The following is a 17,207-nucleotide window of genomic DNA, read 5'->3' on the forward strand; positions in this document are numbered from 1 at the left end:
GTTACATTGTAGCAGCTATTCAACAGTAACTTTGAGATCTAGCAACGATCTACATGAGACGCTTTTATGTTCAACAGTGATATTGATCGTGTGAGAATAAAACCACAGATTCTGAATTTACCACAGCATTTGTTGTAATATTTTTTGATTTCTTTAACCTTTTTTTAACTAGGCAAGTCAGTTCAGAACAAATTCTTATTTACAATGACGGCCTACCAAAAGGCAAAAGGCCTCCTGTGGGGACCGGGGCTGTGATTAAAAATACAAATATAGGACAAAACACACATCACGACAAGAGAGACCACAACACTACGTAAAGCGAGACCTAAGACAACAACATAGCATGGCAGCAACACCACATGACAACAACATGGAAGCAACACAACATGGCAGCAGCACACGGTAGCAGCACAAAACATGGTACAAACATTATTGGGCACCGACAACAGCACAAAGGCAAGAAGGTAGAAACAACAATACATCACGTGAAGCAGCCACAACTGTCAGTAAGAGTGTCCATGATTGAGTCTTTGAATGATAAAACTGTCTAGTTTGAGTGTTTGTTGCAGCTCGTTCCAGTCACTAGCTTCAACAAACTGAAAAGAGGAGCGACCCAGGAATGTGTGTGCTTTGGGGACCTTTAACAGAATGTGACTGGCAGAATGGGTGTTGTATGTGGAGGATGAGGGCTGCAATAGTTATTTTAGATAGGGGGGAGTGAGGCCTAAGAGGGTTTTATAAATAAGCATCAACCAGTGGATCTTGCGATGGGTATACAGAGATGTCCAGTTTACAGAGAAGTATAGAGTGCAGTGATGTGTCCTATAAGGAGCATTAGTGGCAAATCTGATGGCCGAATGGTAAAGAACATCTAGCCGCTCGAGAGCACCCTTACCTGCCGATCTATAAATTATAAATCTATAAATCTCTGTAATCTAGCAAGGGTAGAATGGTCATCTGAATCAGGGTTAGTTTGGCAGCTGGGGAGAAAGAGGGGCGATTACGTTAGAGGAAACCAAGTCTAGATTTATCCTTATGTCACGCCCTGACCATAGAGAACCTTTTATTCTCTATGTTGGTTAGGTCGGGGTGTGACTAGGGTGGGTAATCTAGGTTGTTTTATTTCTATGTTGGCCTGGTATGGTTCCCAATCAGAGGCAGCTGTTTATCGTTGTCTCTGATTGGGGATCATATTTAGGCAGCCATTTCCCCGCTGTGTTTTGTGGGATCTTGTTAATGTGTAGTTGCCTGTGAGCATGCCATAGCGGCATGTATCGGTTGTGGTTTATTGTTTTGTGCGTTTCACATGAATATGTGGAACCCATATCATGCTGCGCTTTGGTCCGAATGTTCTTACGATGATTGTGACACCTTAGCCTGCAGCTTTGATATGTGCTGAGAGAAGGGCAGTGTACCTAGCCATACACTCAAATACTTGTATGAGGTGGCTACCTCAAGCTCTAAACCCTCAGAGGTAGTAAGTATACCGATGGGGAGAGGGGCATTCTTTTTACCAAACCACATGACCTTTGTTTTGTAGGTGTTGAGAACAAGGTTAAGGGCAGAGAAAGCTTGATGGAGACTAAAAAAGCTTTGTTGTAGAGCGTTTAACACAAAATCCAGGGAGGGGCCAGTTGAGTATAAGACTGTATCATCTGCATATAAATGGATGAGAGAGCTTCCTACTGTCTGAGCTATGTTGTTGATGGGGATCAAGCCTTGGGGTGCTCCCTTGGTGGCAGGCAGTGGCTGAGACAGCAGATGTTCTGACTTTATACACTGCACTCTTTGAGAGAAGTAGTTAGCAAACCAAGCCAAAGACCCCTCAGACACCAATACTCCTTAGCCAGTCCACAAGAATGGAATCATCTACCGTATCAAAATCTTTGGCCGAGTCAATAAAAATAGCAGCACAACATTGCTTAGAATCCAGGGCAATGGTGACATAATTTAGGACATTTAAGGTTGCAGTGGCACATCCATAACCTGAACGGAAACCAGATTGCATACCAGAGAGAATACACATACACTATACACATAAAGGAAGACAGTCAGTTGATTATTGACACGTTTTTACAGCACTTTTGATAAACAGGGCAAAAAGCATAATCAATTGGTATATCATGCTTGATCAAAAGCAGTTTGAAAATGTATTATTTTGTTGTTCAGCAGCAGTCATGATCTCATCCAGGGAGTAGCCGTGGACTGTATGTGAATCCAACCAATCATATGGCGAGTGCATGAGCCCACTTAGGATGCATTCAGAAACTGCTGAAAACGTAAAGCTATTAGATATAGATCTAAAAGGTTAGTGTGAGCATTGCACTGCTAAAGGTATCTCCATGCAGTCATATCCCTCAGTGTAGAAACTTTTAGTTTGCATGTTTTTATTCTAGATATTTTGGGCTCATCAATTCATGGGGGATGTGGTCATGCATGTACAGCCATTGGAAAATGACTAACACACACACACAATCTCTCTATTTATTTTATTTATCCTTCTCTCTCGCTTGGTCCCCTCATATAGCTTGAAATAAATGACCTAAATCTCTGTGTTTTCTAGCTATACTTTCCATGGTTTATTATTTTCTATGAATGTTTAATTGTCTCTCGGCTATAATCACACTGTGGTTATTGGTTGGGAAACTGTTTGCTGCGGGCTATTGTTCTCCAGCATCGATCACATTGACAGACCACAAGGTGGCACGATAGCGCAGTAAAACGGCAACAATAGAAAAAGGGTGGATTTAATTTAACCGAATACCTCAGTTAACCATTGGGAGGTGAATACTGCGTCTGGGGACTTCGCCGCACTAGTACGGCAACCTGATTGACAAACATCACCAACGCCCATAAATTGGCTATAGGAAATGAATCAAGTCGTGGAAAGAGTCTCTTTCTCAGATAATTGAGAAAAGATACACCCTGCTCAGCGCGCTCCTCGTGTAATAGCACAGACTCGACTGCTCAATAGGGGCTGGTGATTTCAGACTAGAGGTGTCTCTATTGTATAACTCTCGTTCTGCTCCTTTTTGATTTATCTTTTCGCCTCGCTTTTTCACTTCGACTACCGGTAGCATATCTGTTCTGCGTTCTCATTTCTACTGTCCATTTGCGTCCATCCAAAATGGCAACACGAATCGATAAAGAGGCTTGCAGGGACGCTTATAACCTCGTCAGAGACGATAACACAGAGATAAACTGGTGAGTGTGGTGACTTTGTTGGGCATAGGCAATTGTGGGAATCTGATATTTTACAGAGCATCCTAAAAATATATTTATAAAATCAATAACAATGGATGAATAATCAAACTGCGCACTTCTCATTCATTCATCCAGTGTTTCATTTATTTAGCCTATCCAAGAAAATACAGTGGTAATGACACGTATATGTTGACACAAAACCTGACAAGTCTGCCCCTCATTTGACACCGGTTTTTGAATGAATAGCCTACGCAGCCTGGTCTCGACTAGATAGATGCATTGTAATCCCATCCGATAGATGTCGGATGATGGACGTGGAAATGCATTCGTTTACTGTGCCTTTTATGTTCTTTTAGGGCCGCGTTTAAATATGAGGGTCATATGATTGTGCCGGCGGGCCAGGGGACTGATTATGAAGAATTCAAGAGTCAGTGCACAGGTAAGGCCGGGATTTCATTCATTTTTGAGTTTATGCGGTTATTTCAAATTGGCCGCAATGGTCCTGCGTAATGGCAACAGCGCTGTAATAATCTATAGACCACACACATCTTTACGATTTGTTGCCATGTCAGTCAGTAGGGCTCATTGAGTTGTTGGAAACCTATATTATCTGAAATTGTGTTGCTTGTAAAGAAGTAGACCTTCAGCGTTTGAAGGAACTTCCGATTTGTGACGCTCTGTAGCCTACCAGAGCAATAATTTTAGAAAACTCTGTCTATTGGCCGTCAGTAGGCTACTTAATCCAGAAGTACTGCGACCCAGTGACCATTTTAATAGCCTATCTGTCTCGTGACTTCATAAGGAAGTAGGCCTTTCTGGGTTCTTCAAAAGTGTGAAATATAAAGCCTTATAATATTAGTAACATTGAAAGTGTGTCCACTGTTTCTTGTGCTCAGCGCAGGGTCTTTATCCCACTATGTAGGACATAATATAAATGTGCCCACCCCTAGTGAGCCAATCATGCTGTCACCACCCTATCAGCACCCTTTCCTGACACTCTCTCACCACCCTAATTAGATATGGAGTGTAGGGCGTGGTGGGTAAATACTCCAGCGCTGGTGCGCCTGTATGTCTGTAGGCTGCTCCGGTTTATTTATGTTTCAGGACATGCATTCCAATGATGTAATTCGGATTTATTACGATCTAGGCCCATTACCGATGTATTACCCTTTTTAAATAGGAGAACTGATGTATTGCTATACTAACTACCCAAATAGTACCTCTGGCTGTCCCATACTACCATTGTCTCTCCTCACTTTGAACCTTGTCTTTGCCCGGGGGAATATTGTTGCCCTAATCCTACTGTATAAGAAGTTTCATACATTCTGATGAGTCTGCTTTAACAAAAACTGTGAAAGTCTCATCCTGTATTTGAGGGCCATAGACTGTTGCAGTCAAAAGTAGTGGATACTTATATGGGAAGGCTCAGTAATTGCATCTGTTGTTTAGATAGACATAGTGTGCTAAAATAAACATCTGTATTTCTTATCAATTAAAGGGCTAAACTAAAGCATTATATTTGTCTTTTTGCTACATCATCATAGTTTCAGTAGTGCAGCAGTTTTCTGGGCACTTGTGTCAGCACAACTAGAATGAATGGCTTGGAGAGGGAAGAGATATTAGTATGACAAACCAGAAAGTTTTCAACAGGGGAGGTCAGGCTTGATACTCAGGAGTTAGCAGAATTAGTGTTTTCTTTCAACAGTGGAATATGCTTATTCATTACTTGTCTGCCACAATGTGACAAATATAGAAATAAGCACAAAAAATCTGACCTTTTTTAAGATTTTAAGTACTAGAAACATCCAATTTGTGGTTTGTTATACGGAGAAACAGCATAAACCTGTGTATGGTCTGGTGGAGATCATGGCTAAGTCATGTGACATGTAGGGGACATGCAGGGTAGGTGTTGAAACTAACAATGGCCTTTGTAACCATGCTGATAACAGTTTGAACACTGATTATTGTTCATGCACAACAAAAGCCTTTAGATGTATGCTGCTTGTGAAGCTCTGCCAGGAAAATCTCTATCAGCAAGGCACAGGTAAACACAGATATCACGCTGAGATGGTACCGATCAGTACAGAGTAGAGGTCGAATGATAATGATTTTTCTAAGCCGATACCGATTATTGACGGACCAAAAAGCCGATACCGATTAATAGGCCGATTTAAAAAATAAATAAAATAAAACATTTTTTTTTTTTAAATATAGAAAATATATATATATTTGTAATAATGGAAATTACAACAATACTGAATGAACACTTATTTTAACTTAATATAATACATCAATAAAATCAATTTAGCTTCAAATAAATAGTGAAACATGTTCAATTTGGTTTAAATAATGCAAAAGCAAAGTGTTGGAGAAGAAAGTAAAAGTGCAATATGTGCCACTTTTAAGTTCCTTGCTCAGAACATGAGAACATATGGTGGTTCCTTTTTAACATGAGTCTTCAATATTCCCAGGTAAGAAGTTTTGCCAGCAGCTCTCCGTTGTGCGTCAAGCATTGCGCTGTTTATGACTTCAAGCCTATCAACTCCCGAGATGAGGCTGGTGTAACCGAAGTGAAATGGCTGGCTAGTTAGTGCACGCTAATAGCGTTTCAAACGTCACTCGCTCTGAGCGTGTGGTTGTTTCCCTTGCTCTGCATGGGTAACGCTGCTTCGAGGGTGGCTGTTGTCGTTGTGTTTATTAGGAATTATAGGACTATTTCCCTCTATACCATTTGTATTTCATTAACCTTTGACTATTGGATGTTCTTATAGGCACTTTAGTATTGCCAGTGTAACAGTATAGCTTCCGTCCCTCTCCTCGCTCCTCCCTGGGCTCGAACCAGAAACACAACGACAACAGCCACCCTCGAAGCAGCGTTACCCATGCAGAGCAAGGGAAACAACCACACGCTCAGAGCGAGTGACGTTTGAAACGCTATTAGCACGCGCTAACTAGCCAGCCATTTTACTTCGGTTACACCAGCCTCATCTCGGGAGTTGATAGGCTTGAAGTCATAAACAGCGCAATGCTTGACGCACAACGAAGAGCTGCTGGCAAAACGCACTAAAGTGCTGTTTGAATGAATGTTTACGCGCCTGCTTCTGCCTACCACTGCTCAGTCGGATACTTAGATGCTTGTATGCTCAGTCAGATTATACGCAACGCAGGCTAGATAATATCTAGTAATATCATCAACCATGTGTAGTTAACTAGTGATTATGATTGATTGATTGTTTTTTATAAGATAGTTTAATGCTAGCTAGCAACTTACTTTGGCTTACTGCATTCGCGTAACAGGCAGTCTCCTTGTGGAGTGCAACAAGAGGCATGTCGTTATTGCGTTGGACTTGTTAACTGGAAGGTTGCAAGATTGGATCCCCCGAGCTGACAAGGTGAAAATCTGTCGTTCTGCCCCTGAAGGAGGCAGTTAACCTACCGTTCCTAGGCCGTCATTGAAAATAAGAATGTGTTCTTAACTGACTTGCCTAGTTAAATAAAGGTGTTAAAAATAAAATAAAAAGTTTTAAATCTGCAAAATCGGTGTCCAAAAATACCGATTTCCGATTGTCGGCCATTCCGATTAATTGGTCAACCTCTAGTACAGAGGGAACCAATGGGGCATTATTAATGGTAAGGAATAGCTAGGGCCCAGACCAGAGCAGAATCATGCCATAAATGTGTTATTACCTTTACTATAATCTATTTAGGGAACTGATTTGGCACATATTTGGTGTGTTGGACTATACAGGAAAAAAAACATCTCTATTCCAAGACAATGCAGCTGGTCATGTAGGGCTAACATGTGATGTGTTTGTGTGAGAGAGACAGAGCGTGAAAGAGTGAACCCAGAATCACTGCCTCCCCAGTCTCCTCGGTATTGCTCACAACTCCAGCCCCTTTTTATTTAGTCTGTTGACCTGAATACCTTCTCCTCTCTTGTACTCACCGATTTATCACACTTTTGGATTTGGTGCATGGCCACGGTAGTGTCACCATAACAAGCCATTCATACTTCTTACAGCAGCATAGAAACACTCTCACAAAGCTCAATCAACTCACAGTACACAGGAATCAAGCCTTGCCAACATGGACATGGAGGCAAATCCATTTCTCTAACAACTATACTGTAATTACCTGTCATGAGGCAGCTGGGAATGGAAATTGTGTCCTCAGCCTCTCTGCATGTTTCTGCTTGTCTGATGGTCAGTCTAATTTCTGACTCTCTCTCTCTCTCTATCAGATGATGTGCGTCTCTTTGGCTTTGTGCGGATCACGACGGGTGACGCCATGAGCAAGCGTGCCAAGTTCACCCTCATCACCTGGATAGGGGAAAACGTGAGCGGCCTGCAGCGTGCCAAGATCAGCACTGACAAGACATTGGTGAAAGACATTGTCCAGGTTAGGGACTCTGTTCTCACACATACTCACATGATTCCTTTACAAATATCAAATATTAATGTTCTGTTAAAATACAGTACATTAAATGGCAAATAAAGTATAAAAAATTACCTTCGTTTGTCTATCTTTTTTTCAACACTTTTTCTCTTAAATTCCTCATCTGTTTGTCTCCTGCAGAACTTTGCCAAGGAGTTCATGATCAGTGATCCTCGTGAGCTGGAGGAGGACTACATTCGCACCGAGCTGAAGAAGGCAGGTGGGGCCAACTATGACGCCCAGGGAGAGTAGAGGAGAGTCCACCAGGGCGGGGCAGGGGAGCGGCTGCTACATTTTGGGGGAGGGAGGGGTATTCATGCCTGGATGAGGGAGAGAGGGGGATATATATACACACACACATGTACACACACTTACACACAGGTACACACATTAAAACACAGCAACACACACACACACACACTCTCGCAAAAAAGCATGTTGAGACACACTCAGACATATATATGGCTATAGTCCTATCCTCAGCCCTCTCACCTGTACGGTCATGGATGATTATCTACTGTACTGTGCATCATCTCACTATCATCTCAGCTGCAGAGCAACGTTATGAACTCTCTCAATCTGGGGGGCTGTGTTTGTGTTACAACTGGAAAAGACACATTACTGTACTGTTTGTCAGAACAAGGGCAAGGGCCTCTATCTGATTTGACTTGTCATCATTGTGCTTTTACTGTATTCTTCTGTGGTTGTAGTCCAAACATGCATCCTTGGCAATAGAGGTCTTTCCTGCCCAGCTTTTCTCATCTCCCAATCCACCCCCAATATATACCCCACTGTGTTAACTGCCTTAATCTCCCATGGAGAGAGGGGCATCATGGGAGGTGTGTGTGTTTGTGGACACTACACTGTGATTGGCTATCCTCCACTCATGGGGGTGAGACTATGATTTGCCTATGGCCCACAAACCAATGGGACAGGGCTGTAAGCACTTTCAGTTAGCCCAACCCAGGAGCAGCCATTTCTCTAGTGTAGCCTCTCTTTTTATTTGGATTAAACTCCAAAAAGGAATGTTTTTTTTAAAGATTACTTTTATTTTCTATAACCTTTGATTTATTATTGAGAGCAAATGTATCTAGGAGATTTGAGGAGACTTAAAAACTGAACTTGGGCACATGATCAATCATTTCAGAATAAAAAAATGTTTTTTCAAGCTCGCTGGTCTCTTTGTTTGTGTCTAAAGCTCTCATTTACATGGACAGGAGGGCTCTTTGGGTGATGTGAGAATAAGGTAAATTAGTTTTGAGGTGGTGGTGAGACTCAGGGAGGGCAGTGATGTAATGGAAGCTCTTGGCATTGTGCTAAAGTAGTCCAGAGTACACATAGTAACTGGGCTCGTTTGAGTGGTAAAGTGAAAGCAACCGACTATACAAATTTGAGGAGTAAAGTCGGGGGAGGTGCATCTGCTACAGCTGAAAGTCAGACACTGGTGTGGTTTTCCAACAGCAAGGCTCCGTGCAACATGGCAGTGTTGCCATTGTTTATAAAAGTTGTTCTTTATAATGTTGAAATATACAGGTCTTCAACCCCCATATCACACACTGTAAATAATGTTGTACAATTAATTGGCGAGAGCCTTAAATATCACATTCATTTGTACATATTCACTATATACATGAATTTCGGCGAAGTTGGTTCCTGTTTCAGTCACGTCTTTGGTCACATTTGCGTGGGTCAAACAAATACCCAATGATCGGTGGACAATAAGAGCCTCCCACAATGCAGGCGATAGTGCAGAATGATGTTGGTGAAGAGCAAGTGTAGAAACTTGCAGTCAAAACTTCATGACCTTTAATTACATGATTTTTCTTAAGTTCATGCAATCAACATGTAGGCGCAAGTCGGACAATTCTGATCCCCATAATGCAACACACTTTGAAAGGCGGTCACCAACTTGACCAAAGTGATCCGCTCGAACGACGCCCACTGTCTCTTGGGTCTTATGGTAGTAGCATGCGTTGTCACGGTCACCACTTCTGTAAGTTTCAGCCAATCACAGCCTCAGGGTGAGCTGTTCTGTTCTAAAGCTTGTCAATAAGAAGGCCCCCCCTACTCCCACTCTCTCAATCCCTCTGTTGACTATTCCCTCTCCTCTCTCTCTCCAACCACTTTCTTTTTGCCACTATGCTCTCTCACCACCCCCATCCCTTCCACCTTTCCCCCTCTCTGCCGGTAGTTTTGTTCAACAGATGTGAACTCGACTGCCTAATTACTTAATCTAGTAATCTATAAACCTCTAGCAGTCTGCTTTTATGACTTGTAGTTTAGCTTGTAGTGGGTAAGAGAATGTTCGCGGGGAGTAAGACAGGCTTAACCCTATGTGTAATTTGAATACTAATGTTTGTTTGTGCAGTTTGAGCATTGAATGTTTATCTCAGGTTAATTTGGCCCAGTTATGATCTTTTTTCCACTAATTGGTCTTTTGACCAATCACATCAGATCTTTACACAAATCTTTTTCAGAGCTGATATGATTGGTCGAAATACGAATTAGTGAAAAAAATATCCAAATTGTTCTGCCTGTGTAAACACAGCCTTAATAGCCTCCAGCAAAACTGGTTCAGGTCCAGACATGGGGCCTGAGTGGTAAAGGGGGAGGGAGAGCAGGGGACTGAGAGACAAATAGATTGCAGAGTTCTGGAAGAAACTAGTCAGGTTAAGATAACGATTCAAATCAAATTGTATTAGTCACTTGAGCCGAATACAACAGGCTTATACCTTACAGTGAAATGCTAACTTACGAGCCCCTTTTAATTTTTTACCTTTATTTTACTAGGCAAGTCAGTTAAGAATACCTTACAGTGAAATGCTAACTTACGAGCCCCTTTGAATTTTTTTAAATTTTACCTTTATTTTACTAGGCAAGTCAGTTAAGAACAAATTCTTATTTTCAATGACGGCCTAGGAACAGTGGGTTAACTGCCTGTTCAGGGGCAGAACGACAGATTTGTACCTTGTCAGCTCGGGGATTCGAACTTGCAACCTTTCGGTTACTAGTCCAACGCTCTAACCACTAGGCTACCCTGCCGCCCCCCTAACCAACAACGCAGTTTAAAAAAAATATGAGTAAGAATAAGAAATAAAAGTAACAAGTAATTAAAGAGCAGCAGTAAAGTAACAATAGCGAGACTATACACATGGGGGGTACCGGTACAGAGTCAATGTCCAGGGGCTCTGATATGTACATCTAGTTAAAGTTATTAAAGTGACTATGCATAGATGATAACAACAAAGAGTGACAGCGGTGTAAAAGAGGGGGGGGGGGGCAATGTAAATAGTCTGGGTAGCCATTTGATTAGATGTTCAGGAGTATTTTGGCTTAGGGGCAGAAGCTGTTTAGAAGCCTCTTGGACCTAGACTTGGTGCTCAGGTACCGCTTGCCATGCGGTAGCAGAGAGAACAGTCTATGACAAGGATGGCTGGAGTCTTTGACAATTTTTAGGGCCTTCCTCTTACACAGCCTTGTCTAGAGGTCCTGGATAGCAGGAAGCTAGGCCCCTGTGATGTACTGGGCCGTATGCACTACTCTCTGTAGAACCTTGCGGTTGGAGGTCGAGCAGTTGCCATACCGGTGCAGCTGTAGAACCTTTTGAGGATCTGAAGACCCATGCCAAAGCTTTTCAGTCTCCTGAGGGGGAATAGGTTTTGTCGTGCCCTCTTCACGACTGTTTTGTTGTGCATGGACCATGTTCGTTTGTTGGTGATGTGGACCCCAAGGAACTTGAAGCTCTCAACTTGCTCCACTACAGCCCGGTCAATGAGAATGGGGGTGTGCTCCGTCCTCTTTTTCCTGTAGTCCACAATCATCTCCTTTGTCTTGATCACGTTGAGAGAGAGAGAGGTTGTTGTCCTGGCTGTCTCATCGTTGTCGGTGATCACGCCTACCACTGTTGAGATATCGGCAAACTTAATGATGGTGTTGGAGTCGTACCTGGCCGTGCAGTCATGAGTGAACAGGTAGTACAGGAGGGGACAGAGCACGCACCCCTGAGGGGCCCCCATGTTGATGATCAGTGTTGCGGATGTGTTTTTACCTATCCTTACTACCTGGGGGCGGCCCGTCAGGAAGTCCAGGATCCAGTTGTAGAGGGAGGTGTTTAGTTCCAGGATCCTTATCTTATTGATGAGCTTTGAGGGCACTATGGTGTTGAACAATGAGCTGTAGTCAATGAATAGCATTCTCACATAGGTGTTTATTTTGTCCAGGTGGGAAAGGGCAGTGTGGAGTGCAATAGAGATTGCATCATCTGTGGATCTGTTGGGGCAGTATGCAAATTGGAGTGGGTCTAGGGTTTCTGGGATAATGGTGTTGATGTGAGCCATGACCAGCCTTTCAAAGCACATCCTGGCTACAGACGTGAGTGCTAATGGTCGGTAGTCATTTAGGCAGGTTACCTTAGTGTTTTGGGGCATAGGGACTAAGGTGGTCTGCTTAAAACACGGAGAGCGTGATCACACAGTCTTCCATAACAGCTGGTGCTCTCATGCATGTTTCAGTATTATTTGCCTCGACGCGAGCATAGAAGTAGTGTAGCTCGTCTGGTAGGCTCGTGTCACTGGGCAGCCCGCGGCTGTGCTTCCCTTTGTAGTCTGTAATAGTTTGCAAGCCCTGCCACATCAGACGAGCATCAGAGCCGGTGTAGTACGATTCGATCTAAGTCCTGTATTGACGCTTTGCCTGTTTCATGGTTCATCAGAGGGCATAGCAGGATTTCTTAAAAGCTTCCAGGTTTGAGACCTGCTCCTTGAAAGCGGCAGCTCTAGCCATTAGCTCAGTGCGGATGTTGCCTGTAATCCATGGCTTCTGGTTGGGATATGTACGTATGGTCACTGTGGGGATGACGTCATCGATGCACTTATTGATGAAGCCGATGACTGATGTGGTGTACTCCTCAATGCCATTGGAGGAATCCGGAACATATACCAGTCTGTGCTAGCAAAACAGTCTTGTAGCTTAGCATCTGCTTCATCTGACCACTTTTTTATTGATCGAGTCGCTGGTGCTTCCTGCTATAATTTTTGTTTGTAAGCAGGAATCAGGAGGATAGAATTATCCTCAGATTTGCCAAATGGAGGGCGAGGGAGAGCTTTGTATGCGTCTCTGTGTGTGGAGTAAAGGTGGTCCAGATTTTTTCCCCCCAGGTTGCACATTTAACATGGTGATAGAAATTTGGTAAGATGGATTTAAGTTTCCCTGCATTAATGTCCCCGGCTACTAGGAGCGCCGCCTCTGGGTGAGCGTTTTCCTGTTTGCTTATGGCGGAATACAGCTCATTCAGTGTGGTCTTAGTGCCAGCATCAGTCTGTTGTGGTATGTAGACAGCTATGAAAAATACAGATGAAAACTCTAGGTAGATAGTGTGGTCTACAGCTTATCATGAGATACTCTACCTCGGGTGAGCAAAACCTTGAGACTTCCTTAGATATCATGCACCAGCTGTCATTTACAAAAATACATATTCCGCCGCCCCTTGTCTTACCAGATACGCCATTCTGTCCTGCTGATACAGCGTAATACCAGCCAGCTGTATGATGATAATGTCATAATTTAGCCGCGACTCCGTGAAGCATAAGATATGTCCCATTGGTAGTTTAATCTTCCTCGTAGGTCATCAATTTTATTTTCCAAAGATTGCACATTTTCTAGCAGAATGGAAAGATGGAAGGGTTTATTCGATTGCCTACGAATTCTCAGATGGCAGCCCGCCCTCTGGCCCCTTTTTCTCCGCCTTCTCTTCAAGCAAATGACGGGGAACTGGGCCTGTTCCCGGGGAAGCAGTATATCATTCACGTCGGACTTGTTAAAGGAAAAAAAAGATTCTGCCAGTCCGTGGTTAGTAATCGTAGTTCTGATGCCCAGAAGTTATTTTCGGTCATAAGAGACGGTAGAAGCAACATTACGTATAAAATAAGTTACATAATAAGTTACAAACATTGCAAAAAAACAAACAAAGAAACTGTTGGTTAGGAATACATAAAACGTCAGCCTTGTTCTCCGGCGCCTTCTTGTCAGGTTTCAGTATTGCCACAGTAATGCCTACAGACTCCAATCATTGAGGATGCAGGGTGAGATTACATTTTCAACTGTTATTTATTGTGTTTGCTTTTAAGTAGATGTGTGTGTGTACGTTCATGTGTGTGCTCACGTGTGTGTGATCTGTTAGGGAGATCTGGTGTGGGATGTACTGTATGTGTGTGTGTGTGTGTGTGTGTGTGTGTGTGTGTGTGTGACTTAGCCCAGTTGGAGACTTAGCCCAGTGGAGAATGGGTAAGATGGTGTTGTGTGGTGTCTTAGGGGACCATATTAATTAGATTAATGACTTTAGGGTGTTAATTTGCATCCTTGTCACTCTGCTGGACAGACTCCTTTCTGACTCTTTCAGGTAATTTACCCTGAGACGATCATGCTCACAGGCAAACAGACTTACCTGCTAGCCTGTTTACGGTATCATATTTACGTTGTGCATGTTCTGACAGTTCCACAGCTAGGCCAAAGGTAAAGCCAGCTTTTATCCCCTGTGCTGTGGGAGTGTGTAACTATACATTACTTGCATGTAAGCTAGGGAGAGAAAGAAAGAGCGGGAGAGAGGGCGGGAGAAAGTACATCAGTGGAGGCTGGTGGGAGGAGCTATATGTGTTTGATACTGTTCCATTTATTCCATTCCAGCCATTACAATGAGCCCATCCTCCTATAGTCCCTCCCACCAGCCTCCTCTGTGTATTAGAGTGAGGGAGAGTTGCTTAATAAGTGAGTATGCGAGTCCTAGAAGTGTTGTTCACTCTGGGATTCACAAGGAAGTTCCTGCCAGCAATACTCAGCTCCTTCCTGCATTCCAGAAGCCTCCCATATCCAGCATATTTCATATCCCACACATCACTGCAAAGTCATGTGCTTGTTTGTGTGTCTGTGTCTATGTCAGTGAGTGTGTGTGTTTGAATTCCTGTGTGATCCATCTTATCCCAGCAATGTTCTTCCACTCTGAGAGGGAGGCTTTGTCTGTTGTTCTTTTGTTGTCTGTGTCAAAATATATAATTCAAACCAGATATCACGTTTGACAAAAAAAAAAAAAAATGTAAAGAGTATGGTGTCTGTTTTAATATCTTGCCAATATCACTGAAATGTCATTGAACTGCATTATTCACTGCAGCAGTTTACATGATCAATGTCCCTCCCTGGATTCAAAGAAAAAGGACTCCCCAGTCACTTATCCAAATATCACAACATGAGCTAACAAAGTGACGAGCACGGCTGGATTGTGTACTTACGGGATATTTAACCAACCCCTGCTGTGCAGATGATCTCATCACTCTCTTATATCTCGTCTCCTCAGGCGCAAGAGGGGGAAGGGGAGTGAGGGGGAGTGGTGGGCTGGGAGTACCGAATACGGTTCATGGGGACTGATGGGGTTATTTTTGTTGGGGAGGGGGGTGAGTTTAGGGAGGAGAGAAATTGGGGTGAGCAAGGGGGGTATTCGGGCCCTTTCAGCCTGTGTGAATGGGAGAGGGAATGTGAGTGTGAATGGGTCAACTCTCAATGCCCCTGTGTGCCACTCCAGCATTGGCACAGAGCGGCCATTGTCAGGGCCTAATGAGCTGAGCTGCACTCCATCCACTCAATCCAAATTGATGCCTCTATCTGTCTCCTCAGTGCTGTGATTGCATTGGCTGTTCAGGTCACTGTTCTGTTCCGCAGATCAAACCTTCCTCTCTCTCTGTCATCCCTGTCATATACACACTCTAATGACTTAATTTGGGAAATTATGGAAATGCTATTTCCCACTAGTAGAAAATATAATAGTCAATCAGATGATCTGTCATCGTGGCCAATGAAGTGAGGAATAGGATTGTGTAGTTTCATTTACTTCGAAAAATGTAGGATAGTTTCTCAACTGTTGTCTGGTTACAGAATTGCAGAAGTGCTGTTCCAAAGAGCTCAAACAAAGACAGAAACAGAAGAGGAAGTGATGAAGGTGGAGTACAGTTTGACGATCTAATTCAGAAGAGACTATTCTTCCCAGAAACCCCTCTGAATGTTACATGTCAACGTCACATGTCTACTTTAGAGCAACTCTAGTCTCCTTGATATACATCACAGACTTGAGGAAACAAATGTTCTCTCTTTCATTCTTTCCTTCTCCAGCTCATACTCACTCAACAATATATCCAGCATCCCTTTCTTGCTGGATTCGCTATTTAATTAAACTATAACTCAACTCCTCTGCATGGATCAATGACCCCAGCAAAATAGTTATTCATTTCTTGATCCTGCTCAAGTTGCACACAGACTAATAAGATGTGAAACACAGTCAGTAGACATAGTTTATAAAGAAAGGGCATCTCCCTACAGCATGACTGGCTTTTTCAGAGGCAACACTTCAATTATTGACTATTGTAAAAATGCCATTATACCTTTCTATAGCTAGCTACCGATACAGTATATTGCACCGGCAGATGCTGCATTAGATAGAACATTTAAAACGTCATATACATTTTCATTTTTTTCCTGCACTGAGGAGTGTGGCATTTACAAGTCTGATGAATTGGTCAGTAATGTTCAAGGTTAACCACATGAAAGACGATGACATTTGAAAACTTTGAAGAGCCTAATGAACCTCTCAAGCATAAAGCAGAATGAGGAAGTGGTCTGTGCCAGCAGAGCAGAATAAGCACGCTATTTAGCGCTAGAGTTCCAAACGATGCACATTACAACTGACTTGTGTGAATTACAAAGGTAAACTAACAAAATATTTGTTTTCATTACTGCTTAATATTGTCTCAATACTGTCAACAACCTGAATAACAATCTGAGTGTCTAAGCAGGTCATACACTGAGCTTGTCCTATAATATAAGAAATATCCAAGGCTTCAAAATAAGTTACCTGTGATTCATACGCATTGCATATGTACATATGTTCTTCAGCTTGATTGTGTGTTTGATAGTGATCTTATGCAGTATGTTCCCAAATGGTGATTTAGTCCAGAGGATAAGTACCAAATATACTGAGATCTTTCCACTTTATGATACAAGTATCAAACTTGGTAACATTAATACTAGATAGCTTAAAGAACATTTTAAACATGGGAGGCAGTGTGGGTAGCATGTCAGTCAACCAGGGAGGCCATTATTATTATTATTTTTTAAATTGAGCCTTTATTTAACTAGGCAAGTTAGTTAAGAACCAATTCTTATTTACATTGACGGCCTACATCGGCCAAACCCGGACGACGCTGAGCCAATTGTGCTCAGCCCTATGGGACTCCCAATCACGGCCGGTTGTGATACAGCCTGGATTCAAACCAGGGTCTGTAGTGACGCCTCGGGAGTCAACATAATACAATTCCTGTAAGAAGAAAAATAATTCCAAACAATATCAAAATGACTTTGTAATGTTATATACCCACTAAATAAATCCCACAGGTAACATAGACAATAGTTATGATCATAAATCACTCTTAAGACCTTTATGGGGGTCGAATTGAGGTCATTTTAACCATAGTCCAGCAGCTATGGGGAAACATTTTTGGACTTAGAGCCACCAAATTTCACACACAGTT

The 17,207-nt window shown here is 42.7% G+C and overlaps 1 protein-coding gene and 1 long non-coding RNA gene across 2 annotated transcripts in view; both read left to right on the forward strand.

Annotated features, from left to right (window-relative positions):
* Positions 1-2,784: 2,784 nt before the first annotated feature.
* Positions 2,785-8,236, forward strand: LOC115109332 (coactosin-like protein). Its single transcript, XM_029634120.2, has 4 exons — positions 2,785-3,204; positions 3,561-3,643; positions 7,445-7,602; positions 7,780-8,236. The coding sequence occupies exons 1-4, from the start codon at positions 3,128-3,130 to the stop codon at positions 7,888-7,890; spliced, it is 429 nt and encodes a 142-aa protein (XP_029489980.1). The 5' UTR covers positions 2,785-3,127; the 3' UTR covers positions 7,891-8,236.
* An 8,063-nt stretch (positions 8,237-16,299) lies between these two features.
* The window catches only part of LOC115109333 (uncharacterized), a 35,327-nt gene continuing 34,419 nt past the window's right edge, over positions 16,300-17,207 (forward strand). Inside the window, exon 1 of the long non-coding RNA XR_003860508.2 lies at positions 16,300-16,383. This is a non-coding gene — a long non-coding RNA (uncharacterized LOC115109333). The remainder of the gene's footprint in view (positions 16,384-17,207) is intronic.

This window comes from Oncorhynchus nerka, linkage group LG25 (assembly GCF_034236695.1).
Source record: "Oncorhynchus nerka isolate Pitt River linkage group LG25, Oner_Uvic_2.0, whole genome shotgun sequence".
Lineage (NCBI taxonomy): Eukaryota > Metazoa > Chordata > Actinopteri > Salmoniformes > Salmonidae > Oncorhynchus > Oncorhynchus nerka.

What these genes read in the sequence shown, in the direction of transcription:
- LOC115109332 (XM_029634120.2), top strand. Translation starts at nt 3,128, where the DNA reads ATGGCAACACGAATCGATAAAGAGGCTTGCAGGGACGCTTATAACCTC. An exon ending in GATAACACAGAGATAAACTG is followed by an intron (nt 3,205 to 3,560) that starts GTGAGTGTGGTG and finishes ATGTTCTTTTAG; the next exon opens with GGCCGCGTTTAAATATGAGG. An exon ending in ATTCAAGAGTCAGTGCACAG is followed by an intron (nt 3,644 to 7,444) that starts GTAAGGCCGGGA and finishes TCTCTCTATCAG; the next exon opens with ATGATGTGCGTCTCTTTGGC.